Source organism: Humulus lupulus, chromosome 4 (assembly GCF_963169125.1).
Source record: "Humulus lupulus chromosome 4, drHumLupu1.1, whole genome shotgun sequence".
Taxonomy (NCBI): Eukaryota; Viridiplantae; Streptophyta; class Magnoliopsida; order Rosales; family Cannabaceae; genus Humulus; species Humulus lupulus.
In genome coordinates, this window is record NC_084796.1 from 89444735 (window position 1) to 89458928 (window position 14194).

The 14194-nt window shown below is 35.2% G+C and overlaps 1 protein-coding gene across 4 annotated transcripts; it reads right to left on the reverse strand.

Moving 5' to 3' along the window:
• Positions 1-8112: 8112 nt before the first annotated feature.
• On the reverse strand, positions 8113-11661 carry LOC133830620 (uncharacterized). Of its 4 annotated transcripts, none has more exons than XM_062260642.1 (3): positions 11395-11661; positions 10526-10577; positions 8113-10328 (listed from the first exon to the last, which is right to left on the reverse strand). In XM_062260642.1, the coding sequence occupies exon 3, from the start codon at positions 10301-10303 to the stop codon at positions 8585-8587; it is 1719 nt and encodes a 572-aa protein (XP_062116626.1). In that variant the 5' UTR covers positions 10304-10328; positions 10526-10577; positions 11395-11661; the 3' UTR covers positions 8113-8584. The 4 variants fall into 4 exon arrangements, with proteins under 4 accessions (XP_062116626.1, XP_062116625.1, XP_062116624.1 ...); XM_062260641.1 differs by having other exon boundaries at positions 8113-10331; XM_062260640.1 differs by lacking the exon at positions 10526-10577.
• Positions 11662-14194: the final 2533 nt, after the last annotated feature.

Here is a 14194-nt window from a genome sequence, read left to right on the forward strand (position 1 = left end):
TTATGTTGTTTTTCTGTTGTTTCATAATAAGAATAAAACAACAACGGGCCCTCCACGCCAGTTTTCGCTAGGTTCTCTGATTGGTTTTCCAACAAACCGTTGTAAGGAGGCCTTTTAGGCCGAGACAATTTACACATATTTTCCTTATATATGTTGATTTTTTTATATGTATGTTCAATCTTTCTGCTCCCCCTTTCTATTGATTATTATCGTGTTTATAAACTTTTGAAGCTTTTATACACTTTAATAGTTGTAGGGAGTGCTTTTTAGATCGAGACATGTGCTTGATAGCGTGACCAGTTAATTTCTAGTCATTGATTTGGTTACATCCAAGAGTTTTGATTGCCTATTTGTGCATGCCTGTTAGGACTCAAGCCTCGGACCTGGTTTGTCTCCATAATTTGTGTGCCTAGTTAAATTCTAGGATTTTGTTGTTTTTTCTTTAAATTTTCTTAACTTATTTCTGTTGGGGGTTTATGCCCTAATTAAAACCCAAATTCTTTGTAATCTCATTTTATTATCAATAAAAGAATAGAAATCATTTTTTGACTTGGTCAATCGCTTTGATCACATGTTTTATTTTCATGATTATTTGTTTAATATAAACTTCTATTAAATCCCGAGCATATAGCTAATCTTATTTATAGTGACGTAATCACAGTGGAATATAAATATGATTATATGTTCAAAATAAGTTAGTCCTAAGATTAGTCAGTGCACAGGATTTACACTGACTTGCCAATCTACGATATGATCTACTTACACATTACAGTGTTATGTTCTTTCCAGAACATTAGCAAAGTAGATAAGATCAGATCTATTTGTTACATCATATAGGACTGATATTGACAGTTGATAGGATAAGTAAACATACCGTTATTATCTATTCTAGTCATATCATATAGTTGACCATAGGTCAATTCAATCTCAATTCTAAGTGGTTAGTATTCTAAATGATTGTATTATTTGAGTTCTTTGACTTGTTCATTACGAGCTTACCATACGGACTAGCCCATACTTACATCTTGGGAACTTGGTGGTATAATTGAGTGGGAGTGTTAATCATAGATATGAACATCTATAGCTTTTGATGAAGAAGTGAAATGATGGTTTTCTTTTAGTTTGGTTCAAGGAGCTAAATGATAGAGATCTCATTTCAGTAATTAATATTAGTTTACTGAAATATCATTTATAAGGAAGTAAGTATTTTAAGGATAAAATACAATGAGGGGTAAAACGATATTTTAGTCCTATCTCATTGTAGACCGTCTATAGAGGATTGAGTGACAATTATGGTTGTAACAATGGATAATTAATAGCGTATCTATCTTTTTTATAGAGCGTTCTATGAATTCAAGAGTGCAATTCCGAATCTTTAGTGGAGTCACGAGGAATGAATAAGTTAGTAAATTTTTTTGTTAGATTTATGATAACTTATTAGAGCTTGATTTCATAGGTCCACGGTCCCCACTGTACCTTGGATAAAATCATCTAGATAGTCTCAATTAATTGATTTAACTATCAATTAGAATTATCAAAGTTGACCAGGTCAATTTTGGATAATTTCATAGAGTTATACAATTTAGAGAAGAAAAGAGAAAAGAGAAATTATGGCAGATTTATTAATTAAGATAAATTGGTATCTAAGTTAATAAATAACTTTAAATCAAGGTTCAAATTATAAAAAATTAATTTGATAAAGGAATTAAATAATTATTTAATTAATTAAATCAATAGAAAACAATACAGACCTTGATTTTAAGTCCAATGGGCTTATAATCAAATGAGAAATTTCACAGGCCTAAAGCCCATAATAATTTCGACCTAGGGCTGATTGTTGGCTATTATTTTATTGGCTTTTTAATAAAATAAGTGACTTGATTGAGTCTATAAAATGAATGTTAAGAGAGAGTTGAAAACACAAGTTTTAAGAAGTCAGATTTCTGAAACACAAGTTTCTGATAGGTTTTAAATTATCTCTAAACATAAGTCCTTTTCTAAGTCTCGTTATTCTTTCTCTTCTTCTCTCTGTATCTATCTCATGTGTTGTGAATTGTCCACTCTAGTCTAGGTGATTCTAAGGATACTTTGGATGGGTTGTGAAGAAAATTGAAGATCGGTTCAGTTTCTTGGTAATACACTGCGACAGAAAGGATAGAAGGGGTTAGAGAAACTGAAGCAGGGACTCATTCATTCTGCTGCGTATAATGTAAGTATTATTATCATTATTTCTCTTTGAATTCAATTTTTAGAAACATGTTCTAGGTTATCTCATATTATTTTTTTTAATATTAGATATACATGAAAATAAATAAAGATCCTGTATAAGTTTCCAAACAAGTTCGTATTCAGAATTGCTTTGAAAACCCAACCTTTAAAAAGTCGTAGACTTTCCAAATTTCCAAATTCTATGTTGCAAAAGTTTATCTTAAGTTTGCAGAATATTTCAAAGTCTTTCGAGGGTTATATGCCCCCCAAGCAATCAGAATTTATAAATATTCTGGATTGCTTTTACATAATCAACACGTGCTAAATAACAATGATAAATTGAAAATTATTGTATCGTGTTTAAATTACACAATAACCTTATACTATTCAAATTCACACAATAGAAAACTTGGCTTTTATATTTAAGCCTTACAAAAGATGAATTATATAGTCTAACAAAAATTTCCTATCACTAGTAGTAATACTTCTTGAGATGCAAGGCGTTCCAACTTTATGGAACCATCTCTCCCTTTAATCAGGCTAGTCTGAAGGTTTCTTCCCGTAAGATCTCCATGACCTAATAAGGTCCTTCGCAGTTCAGTCCCAGTACACCGTCTTTAGGATCTTTGTTAGCTTGGAATACCCTTTGGAGCACTAAATCTCCAAGTTTGAGTCTGCGCTCTTTGACCTTTGAGTTAAAGTAGCGCGCCACCCTTTGCTGATAATGGGCGAGTTGTAGCTAAGATTCTTCTCATTGCTCTTCAATTAAATCCAAGGATGCATTAAGTAGGTCATGATTCGGATCTTGGTCAAAGGTCATTTGCCTGTACGACGTTACCAAAGCCTTGATTAGGAGCAAAGCTTCACTTCCAAAAGTTAGAGAGAATGGAGTATGTCTAGTGAAAATGCGGTGTTAGGTCCTCTAGGCCTAGAGTACTTGTGGGAGCTGCTCGGGCCATAGTCTTTAGCATCCTTTAGCTGTTTCTTTAGATTTTCCTTGAGGGTTTTATTTACTGCATCGACCTTCCCATTGGCCTAAGGGTATGCCACTAAAGAGAAGCTCTTAATTATGTCATATTTCTCGCAGAAAGTTGTGAACAAATCGCTGCCAAATTGAGTCTCATTGTCCAACACAATCTTCTTTGGGAGTCCAAATCGGCACATTATGTTCGTTACCACAAAGTCCAATATTCTCTTCGAGGCTATAGTTGCCAGGGATTCTGCCCCAACCCACTTTGTGATATTGTCGATTGCGACAACCGTATAGCGAACTCCTCCCTTTCTAGTTGGCAACGATCCAAATAGGTCAATCCCCTACAACGAATGGCAAGGGCAAGGAGATCATGGTTAAATCCATGGGTGCAGCTCGGGCGATGGTGCCAAAGAGTTGGAATTTGTCACACTTGAGGACATATGAGGTTGATTCCTTTTTTTGGGTGGGCCAAAAATAGCCCTGCCGCTACCTTTATGGCCAAGCTTTTCCCCCCAGCGTGGTCTCCACAAAACCCTTCGTGATTTTCTCTAAGGATAACTTGCGCTTCCTCGGGGAAGACACATCTTAGAAGAGGCATTGAGTGACCTCATCTGTATAGAATCCCCTCGACCATAACATACCTCGGGACCTAGTATAGCAGTTTTCGCGCATCCTTTTTGTCTTCAGACAGTTTTTTGAACTCGAGGTATTCAATGATAGGATTCATCTAGCTCGATCCTTCGAAAATCTTTTCGACCTCTCTCGGCTCTTCATCTATACTTGGTTTGTCCAAGAATTCTACAGGTACCACATTCAATGTGTTCGCTTCTTTGGTGGTGGCGAGTCGGGCTAAAATATCTGCATTTGTGTTCTGTTCTTGTGGAACTTGTTTGATGGAGTATGTAACGCCCTAATTACTCCAAGACCATTACTGTGGACTTTAAACAGTGTTTAACTCGCTAAACGAGTCATTTAGTTATAAACGTGCATCTAGGTGTTATTAATAGGCTAAGGTGAAAAATCTCGATCAAAAGGAATGTATATATTTTATTTAAAACATAAAACTGTATATGGGCCCATAAAAGTGTTTACAACGTTATTTATAATCCAAAATGGTCATTACAGTGTAAAAATTACAACCCGCCGACCTAAGCGGCAAAAATAGGGTTAACCCCTAGTTCCTCTGAGAAACACCTTGGCCGTGGTGGTCAAGCAGCCGCATATGTACACATCACCACCTAAGGTCTCCACTCAAGGCGGGGTGAGCTTTTCTTTCCCTTTACCTACACCACATAGCACCCGTGAGCCAAGGCTCAGCAAGAAAACTTATTACAGCATGTATGTAATATCAATAAGTGATTATGGTAATCATTCTGGGCTTGTAGCCCTAATCAGATAAGTGAATAATAATAAATGATTCTTGTAATCATGCTGGGGCTTGTAGCCCTAATCAGAAAAGTGAATCACACTTTGGGCTCCGTACCCTAATCAGATAAGTGACTATTAATTCATACTCTGAATATATGACTAATAAGTCTATCTCTGGATAGATGACTAATAAGTCTATATCTAGGGCTTTGCACCCTAAGCCATGTGACATTGAGTCACCTGAGCCTTTTGGCTCTGGCTCTATATAACTAGTCTTTAGACTAGACAAGCGTTTTTAGATTTCATCAAACTTAGGGTCGATCAAGAATTTCATGCTCATGGTGATTATATCTAATCATATCGGACTGTGTTAAACACATTAATGTCGTTCTTGACACTTAAGCCAATACCATACGACCAATGCTCATATCACCGCTGAACTTGATAGATAAGTCACAGCTGCAGGATCAATACTAAACACCATTGTCATTCTCTAACTAATAAGTCATTTCAATACACAAATAAGCAAAGTTGCTATGCATTTAATATGCAATCAATGTCATTATATAAAGCATTCAACATGCTTCATCAATAACCATGCATGTCACATACTGAGTGCAGTTTTCTTACCTCTAGTTCGAGCGAGAAATAATAAAAGAACGACCTTTGAGAACGATCAGTCCTTAAGTTCCTTAGCAGTCACCTAGTCATAACCAAATATGGAATTCCATTAATAAAATAAATCATAAAAGTTTCATGGTCTAAACCTCACTCTCGGGACCTCGAATCCTACTAACACGGTTAGTAGATTCGATCCCGAGCCTTAAGAGTTGAAACCCCAAGCCTAAAACCCTTGAAAAACCCTTCTTAGTTCAAAAAGGAAGGGTGGGTCGCAACCTGGCATAGTGGGTCGCGACTCACCCTCAAGATAGAGAGCACCATCTGAAGAACCAAGGGCGGGCCACGACTTGGCCCAAGGTGGGTCGCAGCGCGCCTACTTCACAGAGCCGAGGGAGGCTCTGACTTGGGTCCAGTTTGCGACTTGGCCTAGTGGGTCGCAACTTGACCTAGGGATCCCAGCTCCCCTGCCATTTTCAAACCTCATCAAACCTTTATCAAATCAACCTAGAAATCACATCCAAGCATTACCACAATATATACATCATTCAACCAACAAAACCCAAGCTTTGAACCATTTAAAACCACCTCAAATAGCCACTTCTATAATCAAAACTTCAAGCTCAAACTAACTTAAAAACAAAGAGAAACCACAAAAACATGGCTGAAAACCTTACCTCACTTTCGAAATGAACCCCCTTCAATGGTTGAACTAAGGTCCTAAGCTCCAAACTTTGATTTCCTTACTTGACTCCTCAAATTGAGCTTCAAAAATCCAAAGGAAGACAAGAGGTGAAAGACGATCGTGAGGTAGAAGAAGCTACTATGTTTTGCCTTATTTCCTCTACATCTTTCCTTTAGTTTAAATATATCCTAACGTCAAAAGACCAAAATGCCCACAAGCCTAATTTAACTTCTTAGCAGCCCCCAATGGCAAAATCATTCTTTCCCGTCTATCCCGTTAATTATAATTAACGTCCTCCAATTCTCGTTATTCCCAATATTCTCAAATAATAATTAAATCATATCTCATTACCATTTAACTCCCGGTAATGTACTAATCATCAAATTACCCCGAGACTCACCCCGAGCCCGATAAATAACCTCGTTATGACCAAGCCGCTAACTTGCATTCTAAGATTTTCTCATGCCGAATAGCTCGAACATATCCACATAATAATGTGGCCTCATCCATACCTCACCAACATGCATGAAAATATACAAATATGGCCTTAATGGTTAAAATTACCAATATACCCTTACAATGAAAAGTGGACCCACATGCATGAATTTATCATCATAGAATAATATAACTCACATAATCATACATATAACCACATAATTGTATAATAAATCAATTATGGCCCTCCCGGCCCTCTAATCCAGGCATTGTGCCACATTAGGGAATTTGGGACATTACAGAGTAGAATTCAAACTCTGACAGTTTGCTTTTTACCTTAGCTAGATAAGCTGCCATTTTGATTCTTCGAGCTTGATATTCCCCCAATACTTGATTAACCACGAGCTAAGAATCACTAAAACATTGAATTGCCTTTGCTTTCAACTCTTTTGCTACCCGAACTCGAGCCAATAAAGCCTCGTACTCTGCTTCATTGTTGGATGTGTCAAAACCGAATCTCAGAGTTGTATGGAAGCAATGTCCTTCAGGTGTAATTAGGATTATGCCAGCTTCAGATCCTTTCATGTTGGATGACCCGTGAACAAAGGGTTTCTACAATTCTTGTATTGGTTACCTCTTAGACTCGTCCTAGAACCCAGTACATTTAGCTAAGAAGTCAGCGAGCGCCTGGCCCTTTTTTTGCTGCCCGTGGCTTGTATAATATTTCGAATTGACTAAGTTCGACGACCCTCTTCAATAAACGTCTCGATGCTTCAGGCTTTTGTAAGACCTGTCTTAAAATTTTATCGGTTAAGACGTGTATGGTGTGGGACTGAAAATATGGTCTAAGCTTCCTCGAAGCCAAGATTAAGCAAAACGCGAGCTTCTCAATCAAATGATATCTGGATTTAGCTCCCAAAAGCCTCTTACTTGTGTAGTATACTGGTTTTTGTGGTCGATTATCTTCTCGAACTAACACAGCGCTAACCACGTTCTCCTTTACCGCTAAGTATAAGTATAGACATTCCTCTAGAAATGCCTGTTCGCATTCTTCTATCCATTAAAGTCGTATGTTCCCCCTATGCAAAGTATAGAAGGGGAGGCATTTGTCTGTGGACTTGGACACAAACCGATTTAAGGCCACAAATTTTCCAGTTAAGCTCTAGGCTTCTTTACGCGACCTGGGTGTCGACATTTCTAACAACGATATGACTTTTTCAGGTTTTCCTCGTTCCCCCTTGAGTTAACTATAAATCTTGGAAATTTCCTCGACGAGATTCTAAAGATGCACTTCTAGGGGTTCATCTTCATATGATAAGTATGTCAAAACATTCTTCCAGATCGGATACATAGTTATTGGCAATTTTTGACTTGACAAGTATTTCATCGACGTACAGTTTCATGTTTTTCCTGATCTGATCAACAAACATTTTGTTGACTAGCCTTGATATGTGGCAGTAGCATTCTTTAGCCTGAATGACATGACTATGTAGCAGTTTACATTGTGTTCGGTCATGAAGCTGGTGTGCTCTTGGTCCACAGGGTTTATCGTGATTTGGTTATATCTAGAATACGCGTCCATCCCATTATATAGCAATATGCATTTCTTTAGCCCAAAACTGTTTTTTAAACACAAGTTGTTTTTCATCATCCAAATATGTTTTCAGTTTTTCTGATTTTTGAAAACTATTTCTAGAAAACGTTACCCAAACACGTTAAATTTTTAAAAACTACAAAAAACTGTTTTATATTCTCAGTTTTGAAAATAGACAGCCGCTTAAATTTTATTCCCTTAAACACAAGATAAGAACGATTACTATTAACATAAAGGACAAACTATTTGTCATTATAAGAAGTATTCATCCACATTTAATATATATGGTGTAGATATATACCAATTTATTTTTCACAATATGCCATACATATAAGCATTATGCTCTCTTCAATACAGAACAAACTGAATAAATAGAAAACATCGGCAGAACAAAAAATAAAAATAAAACAAACACAAATTTGAGCAACCAGCAATCCTTGTAGTATTACATACAATAATAAATAATCTAAACTCCCCCCGAAGAACCCCCTTAGCTTGGTTGAATGGCTTTCCAAGTATGCAATTCAAACCTTTGCAGACTTCACAAAGCTTGAAAAACATGTCACAACTCCAACAATATTGTTTTTTCATTTTCTTATTTGCTTTTTTGAGTTTTGGTATTGATTGTGTTTTCATAAAATATGTACAGAATAGCTATAGATTTAAAATTGAATAAAAACAAGGTAACAGACCTCTTTGAAACTCAACTTGAATCAGATGTGGCTGAGGGATTGCTGTCCTGAAGAGAGATCACAGTCTCAAAAGCGCCAACCAGTGCCTTAACTTTGCTCTTTCTACTCTCAACAAGCTTACTTGCTGTCTCTTCAATCACATTATTGAACAAACTCTGAACTATTTTCTTTCCTGCCACATTTTGGTGTCTCAAAACAACTTTCACCGAATTCATTTTAGTACCAGCCAGCTCGCTCCCATTAGCATCTTTTCTCCTAAAGTTTCTTCTCCTTGTGGTACCTTCCATGTTTTGGTGTCTTAAAACAACATTCTCTGAATTTGTTTTGGTACCAATCAACTCACTTTCATTAGATTCCTTCTTCCTCAAGCTTCTTTTAATGGTGGTACCTTTACTTTCTACATTTTTTATTTTTGTGACAACTTTCTCTTGTTTTGTTATAGTGCTGAACTCAGATTCAGTCCCTACATTTCCTTTGACTCTTTCCTTTGTGTTGTCTTCTTTTCCACTTTGGATCTCTCGAAGAAATTTTACTCGCCTAAATTTGAGTCTCCTAGGAGTATTGTTCTCCTGTTTAAGGTCTAGTATTGTTCCTCTCCTGAACTTCACCTTTTGAACAGGACTGCTTTTGTTTTCCGAAGCCAGTTTTCCAGCCCTTCGAGCCCTGATTCTATAGTCTGCTAGCAAATTGGTTTTCTTCGTCTCAGTTACCACCTTTGTCTGATGCGGAGAGGTGACAGCATTTTCTTTGCTATCGGGCTTCTTAGAGGGAGACGTGGGTGATAATGGTGGTGATGATGATGACTGCAATGAAGACAGAGGCTGTTTTGCAATATTAGTTTTGTTCCTTGCACGTCTGAGGCCTTTGTTCCTAGAGGACAATATAGAAGGTGGTAACTGGGAGACATGCATTCCAGAACTAGAGTATCTTGAACTTTTCTGAGAGGATAAAGTCGATTGAGTTGTACTAGTTGAGGATGGTGACAAGTGAAAGGTATGCTTACCATTTTGTGTTGGCTCTGAGGTTGTGTTCTCTATAGTTGACTCAACGATGTATAAAATCTTTTCAGGAACATGCTCAGGTTCTGCATCTTTAGTCTTGTATTGGCTTGTTCGAGTAATGGTGCTGGGAACTCTCCTGGCAGAAGGCTTGGGAGATAAAGGAAAAGTTGGAGGAATCAAAATCTTTCTCTCACCTGGTAAAGATGTCCTCATTTCTTTGCTTCTGTTCTTGCTTATTCTACTGTTTTGACCTTCTAGTGATGCCTTGCTTTCTTTGGTTCTGTAGTTTCTTTCATTGATTGGACAACCATGCCCTGGGAGAGAAGAAGAGTTTGAATGCTTTGGCTTCAAATTTGGTTTGTTAGGATCTTCTACTACAGAAATATCTGTGCCTTCAAGGGCAGACAAGTCTTCATTCAAAGAGAGAACTTCATTCTTAGAGCTAATCTTAAACTTTATCTTGCTTTCTGCTGAAACAGCTGTTTGATCATTACCTGCGCCTCGTCTTGCTGCTATAAATTTTCGTATTGGAACCCATGATTTGGCTTCAGCTTCATGTTTTCTTCCATATTTGCAAAAATCATGGCAGGAACCAGTTGATGCTTTAAGATAACGAGAAGGAACGGTCATACTATTTGGGGGGTGTATATTTTTGTTTGCTTGCCTTTGAACACAACTACTTTCAGGCTCGAGGGTTGCTAAAGGGATTTCAAAGTTAGCCTCAGCCATAATATCAGAGGCAAAACACTACAGCCTGCTGCAGATGAAAGCTTTTCATCAGAAAAACATAACAAAAGAACCAAAACGAATATAAATTCATCAATAACGTTATTTGCATCTCCTTATATATCCTTATTTGCTATTGGAAAGATCTATTGGAACATTATGCTAACCAAGTATCTGATGTACAAATAAAACAGTAATAATATTGAGCTTTGAGAACTTTCACACCTTTGTCCCCAGCATAAAATCGTACAACAACAACATTACTCTGTGGTCTCACCTGATAATTTTTCAGAAAAGCAATACGAAATTTGCAGGACTAAAATCAGAAACCTGATCGAGGAAAGGTTAAGCTACTGTGCTTATAGTATTCAATCTTTTTGTTCCCATTTTTTATGTTAACCCAATTATTCTCCCATCAGAGCCATTTTAGCAGTCAAAAGTTTTACTTTTATCTTAATTTTTTTAAGGTTAAGATCAAAACCCAATTCATACAAATATTATCATACTTTTATAGCTGAAAAACAAATCTAAGTTCCTAATCAGAGTACATAAAATGGAAATTCAAATACATAATTGATGATAGGCAATCATGAATTGTCTCCTCAAGGTGACGAACGAATTCAATAATTAAATTATCATTTGCCAAGACAAATAAAAGCATTAAAGTACAATACATATCACAACCAGAAAAACTTTCTTCTGCAAGTGATTTCTTTAGAATTAAAGCAGTACCCCAAAGAAAAGGATGAAAAAACTCGAATACCAATTACCAAACACAATACTAATACACAATCTCTTTTAATTAAAAGATATTAATTAATAAAGATTAAAAAAAAACATTTACAGCCAGAAATAAGCTATCGTTTCGGTCAAATATCACAACGATACATAAAACTACGATCAACCCAATTCCCATCCAACGATACACAACTAAGAAAAAAAATAATACCATTCTTCCATCCAAGACAAAAGTTTAAATTTCAAATTTCAACCAACCAGTCCATAAAATTTATTTACAGTTCATCTAGGAAAAGAAAAAACCAATTCAATGAAAACCAAAACATAATGAACAAAGCTTTAGAAGAAAATCATACCTTTTTTCTGCAATATTGTCTTAGAAGAAAGTAATAGGGAAAGAAAGAATGAAACCCCAGAAAAGAAATGAATAAAAAAAGTTTGATATTAGACTTTTTTGGTGTTGTTTCTGTTTAGTGCCAGATACAATTTTCTGTTTTTAGTTTATTAAACCAATAAATATGTGATAAAAATATACTTTTTATTTTCCCGCGAGAAAGAAAGAGAAAAACTGAAAAAGTTTGGAGTTTGGCAAACAACAAAGAAAAGTTTGAGCAACCTTTCTAGAAGGAAAGAAGGTAAAATATGTTAGAAATGATTATCGAACATAACTCCTTCACCTGCCTCTGACATTCATTCTACCACGTGTGACATTCCCCTGCAATTCTTTTACACAATTTCATAGCCTAAAATACTATTTAGGTTATATACTTTTAAAGTACTATAGCATCATAAAAAGAAATAAGTCATTATATAAAGTGGGAAATCATACCAACTAATTTCCTTTTATTATTTTTTTATTTTTAAATGGAGAAATTATCATTTTAGATCATCCCGTTTATTCTCCTTACCACGTTTAACCCTCAGTTGCTAGATTTTATTTAATTTTATAATTAATTTGATAAAATCTAAAGTTAAATAAATAAAAGCTAAAAGCTAAAAAAGAAATGATTTTATTATATATATTTTTTAAAAAAATTTAGTTTAATTAATTTTATAAATTATTTATATGAAAAAAATATATATTAATGAATTTTAAGTGAGAGTATTTTTTATCTTTATCAAGAAAACTTTGAATAAAAATACACTTAAGGAACTATATTTTATTTACTGATTAAAAAGCAGAGGAATATTTTTAGTTCTTTAGAAACTCAAGTTTAAACGTGGTAATTGGCGTAAACCAATGGAACTAAAATGTTAATTTCCCTTTAAATGTAAAACTTCATTTACACAAACAAATAGATGAATAAGGACTTTGCAAGTCATCCGCATAACAAGCAACAAGAGGTACAACTCCACTCCAATCAACACATCTTAAAGCTTCATTGGTTCTATTTTCTTCTCAAATATCTTAATTATTTCTATTTTTAAAGTTATAAATTAGTATCACTACAAAAATCTTACCTTTAATCACAACAAAATTTGAAATATTAAGTGAAAAAATTATGTTGTGACTAAAATATCTGTGGCAAAAAGTATTAGATAAAAAATTACAATTTGTTGTGAGTAAATGTGTTTTTAGACGCAACAAATTATATCATTATATATAATAAATTGTGATTAAAACTACATTAGTGATAATTTATGATAAAATATTAATTGTTGGTCACAAATAATTTTTTAACGTAATCTGCTTTAGTTTGATTATTTAACAAGAAGTAACATTTTATGAGGTATGTTATTAATTTTGTGGCAATTTATGGTGATGCTTCTGTTGGCATAAGTGTTATTTTATGGTTGTGATTATGTTTTATTTAGATACAAGTACTAGTTTATGGTGTTGTTATGTTATATTTAGTTACATATGCGGCCTATTAAACTTTTTGTAAAATAAAAATTGTGGGACCGTTTTAATTGGTCAGTCTTTTTTCATTTGCTTAGAATTGGTCTTTTTCCTTTTCTTGGTTTTAAAAACTGGTGGGTATGTGGTTTGTTTTGTGTTTCATGTAACTTAGCAGCTTTTCAAGCAGATATTCTTGCTCTTCTAGTGGCGCTGAATTGACTCAAGTTCTAAGACTCTCGGTTAATAAAGTATCTTCAGATTCTCTTTCTTGGGTTAGGCTAATGTTTATCAAAATAAATTGAGTGTAATTTTTTTACTAACATTCAATCTTTATTGTCTAATCTTCTGAGGGCAACTCTCTCATGTTAGTTGCAATTTTAATATTGTAGTTCATGAATTGGTTTAGCAAATCCTTTGGCTAGACAATGAGTTTTCATAGTTGAAAAATGTCCATCTTCCAATCTTTCAAGTTCTTAATCTATATAGGCAGTAGCTAAATCAGGAATTCCTATCAATGAGGTCAAATATAGGAGTCAAATTAACTTATTTTTAGAGGCCTTTGGTCACTCTTGGCGAGGTTATCAATATTGTCTACAATATGATTATCATTTACTATGTTCCTTAATCTTAATAGGGTCGTCTTGCCTTTTTTAAAATCGTCTTTCTAGTATCTCTAAGTTGAAAAAAAAAACTCAAGAATTAGATCAGTAATGGATCTGATCAAGTAGCCAGAGGGTAAGAAATGAGGTAAAAACAATGGGCAAGAAGAAGTTAGATAAGGTTTTCAAAATACTAATTTGTTTTTATTATATATATATATATACTAGGCTTATGTAGACCCTTAAACAGTTTTTGTGGAACCTTAATCAGTATTAATTTATGTCACGTATTGTTACACCCAGATTTCGAGTCATGAGAATTGTGACCTCGAAAGCTGGACTCATAATGAACGAACTCGTAAAGTTTGGAATATGTCCGAGATCTAAGCATCGAGCCTGTGAAGTAGAGACAACTTCGAAGATGATATCCTCGAAGTCCTCACAAGCTCGAAAGGTAGACCTCGAAGTGCATCTGTTCTCGAGATGGCCTCGGATCAGGGTTCCGAGCCTGACGTGCGTATGAGCTCAAAGTCATGTAGCCTCGGGAAGATGCTATAGCTCGAAACTCAATGGGAAACCTGGGTGAATGGGGCCTTGGTGATATAGGATAATAACTTGAATATCCTAATGAGTCATCAATAAGAGATGCGGCCTACATTTATTACTGTAAATCCCCTACAATCAAGGGATATTATTTGTTCAGTTATACGCCCCCTG

Excerpts from the sequence above, each read along its gene's own strand:
- LOC133830620 (XM_062260640.1), bottom strand. The coding sequence starts at position 10,303 with ATGGCTGAGGCTAACTTTGAAATCCCTTTAGCAACCCTCGAGCCTGAA.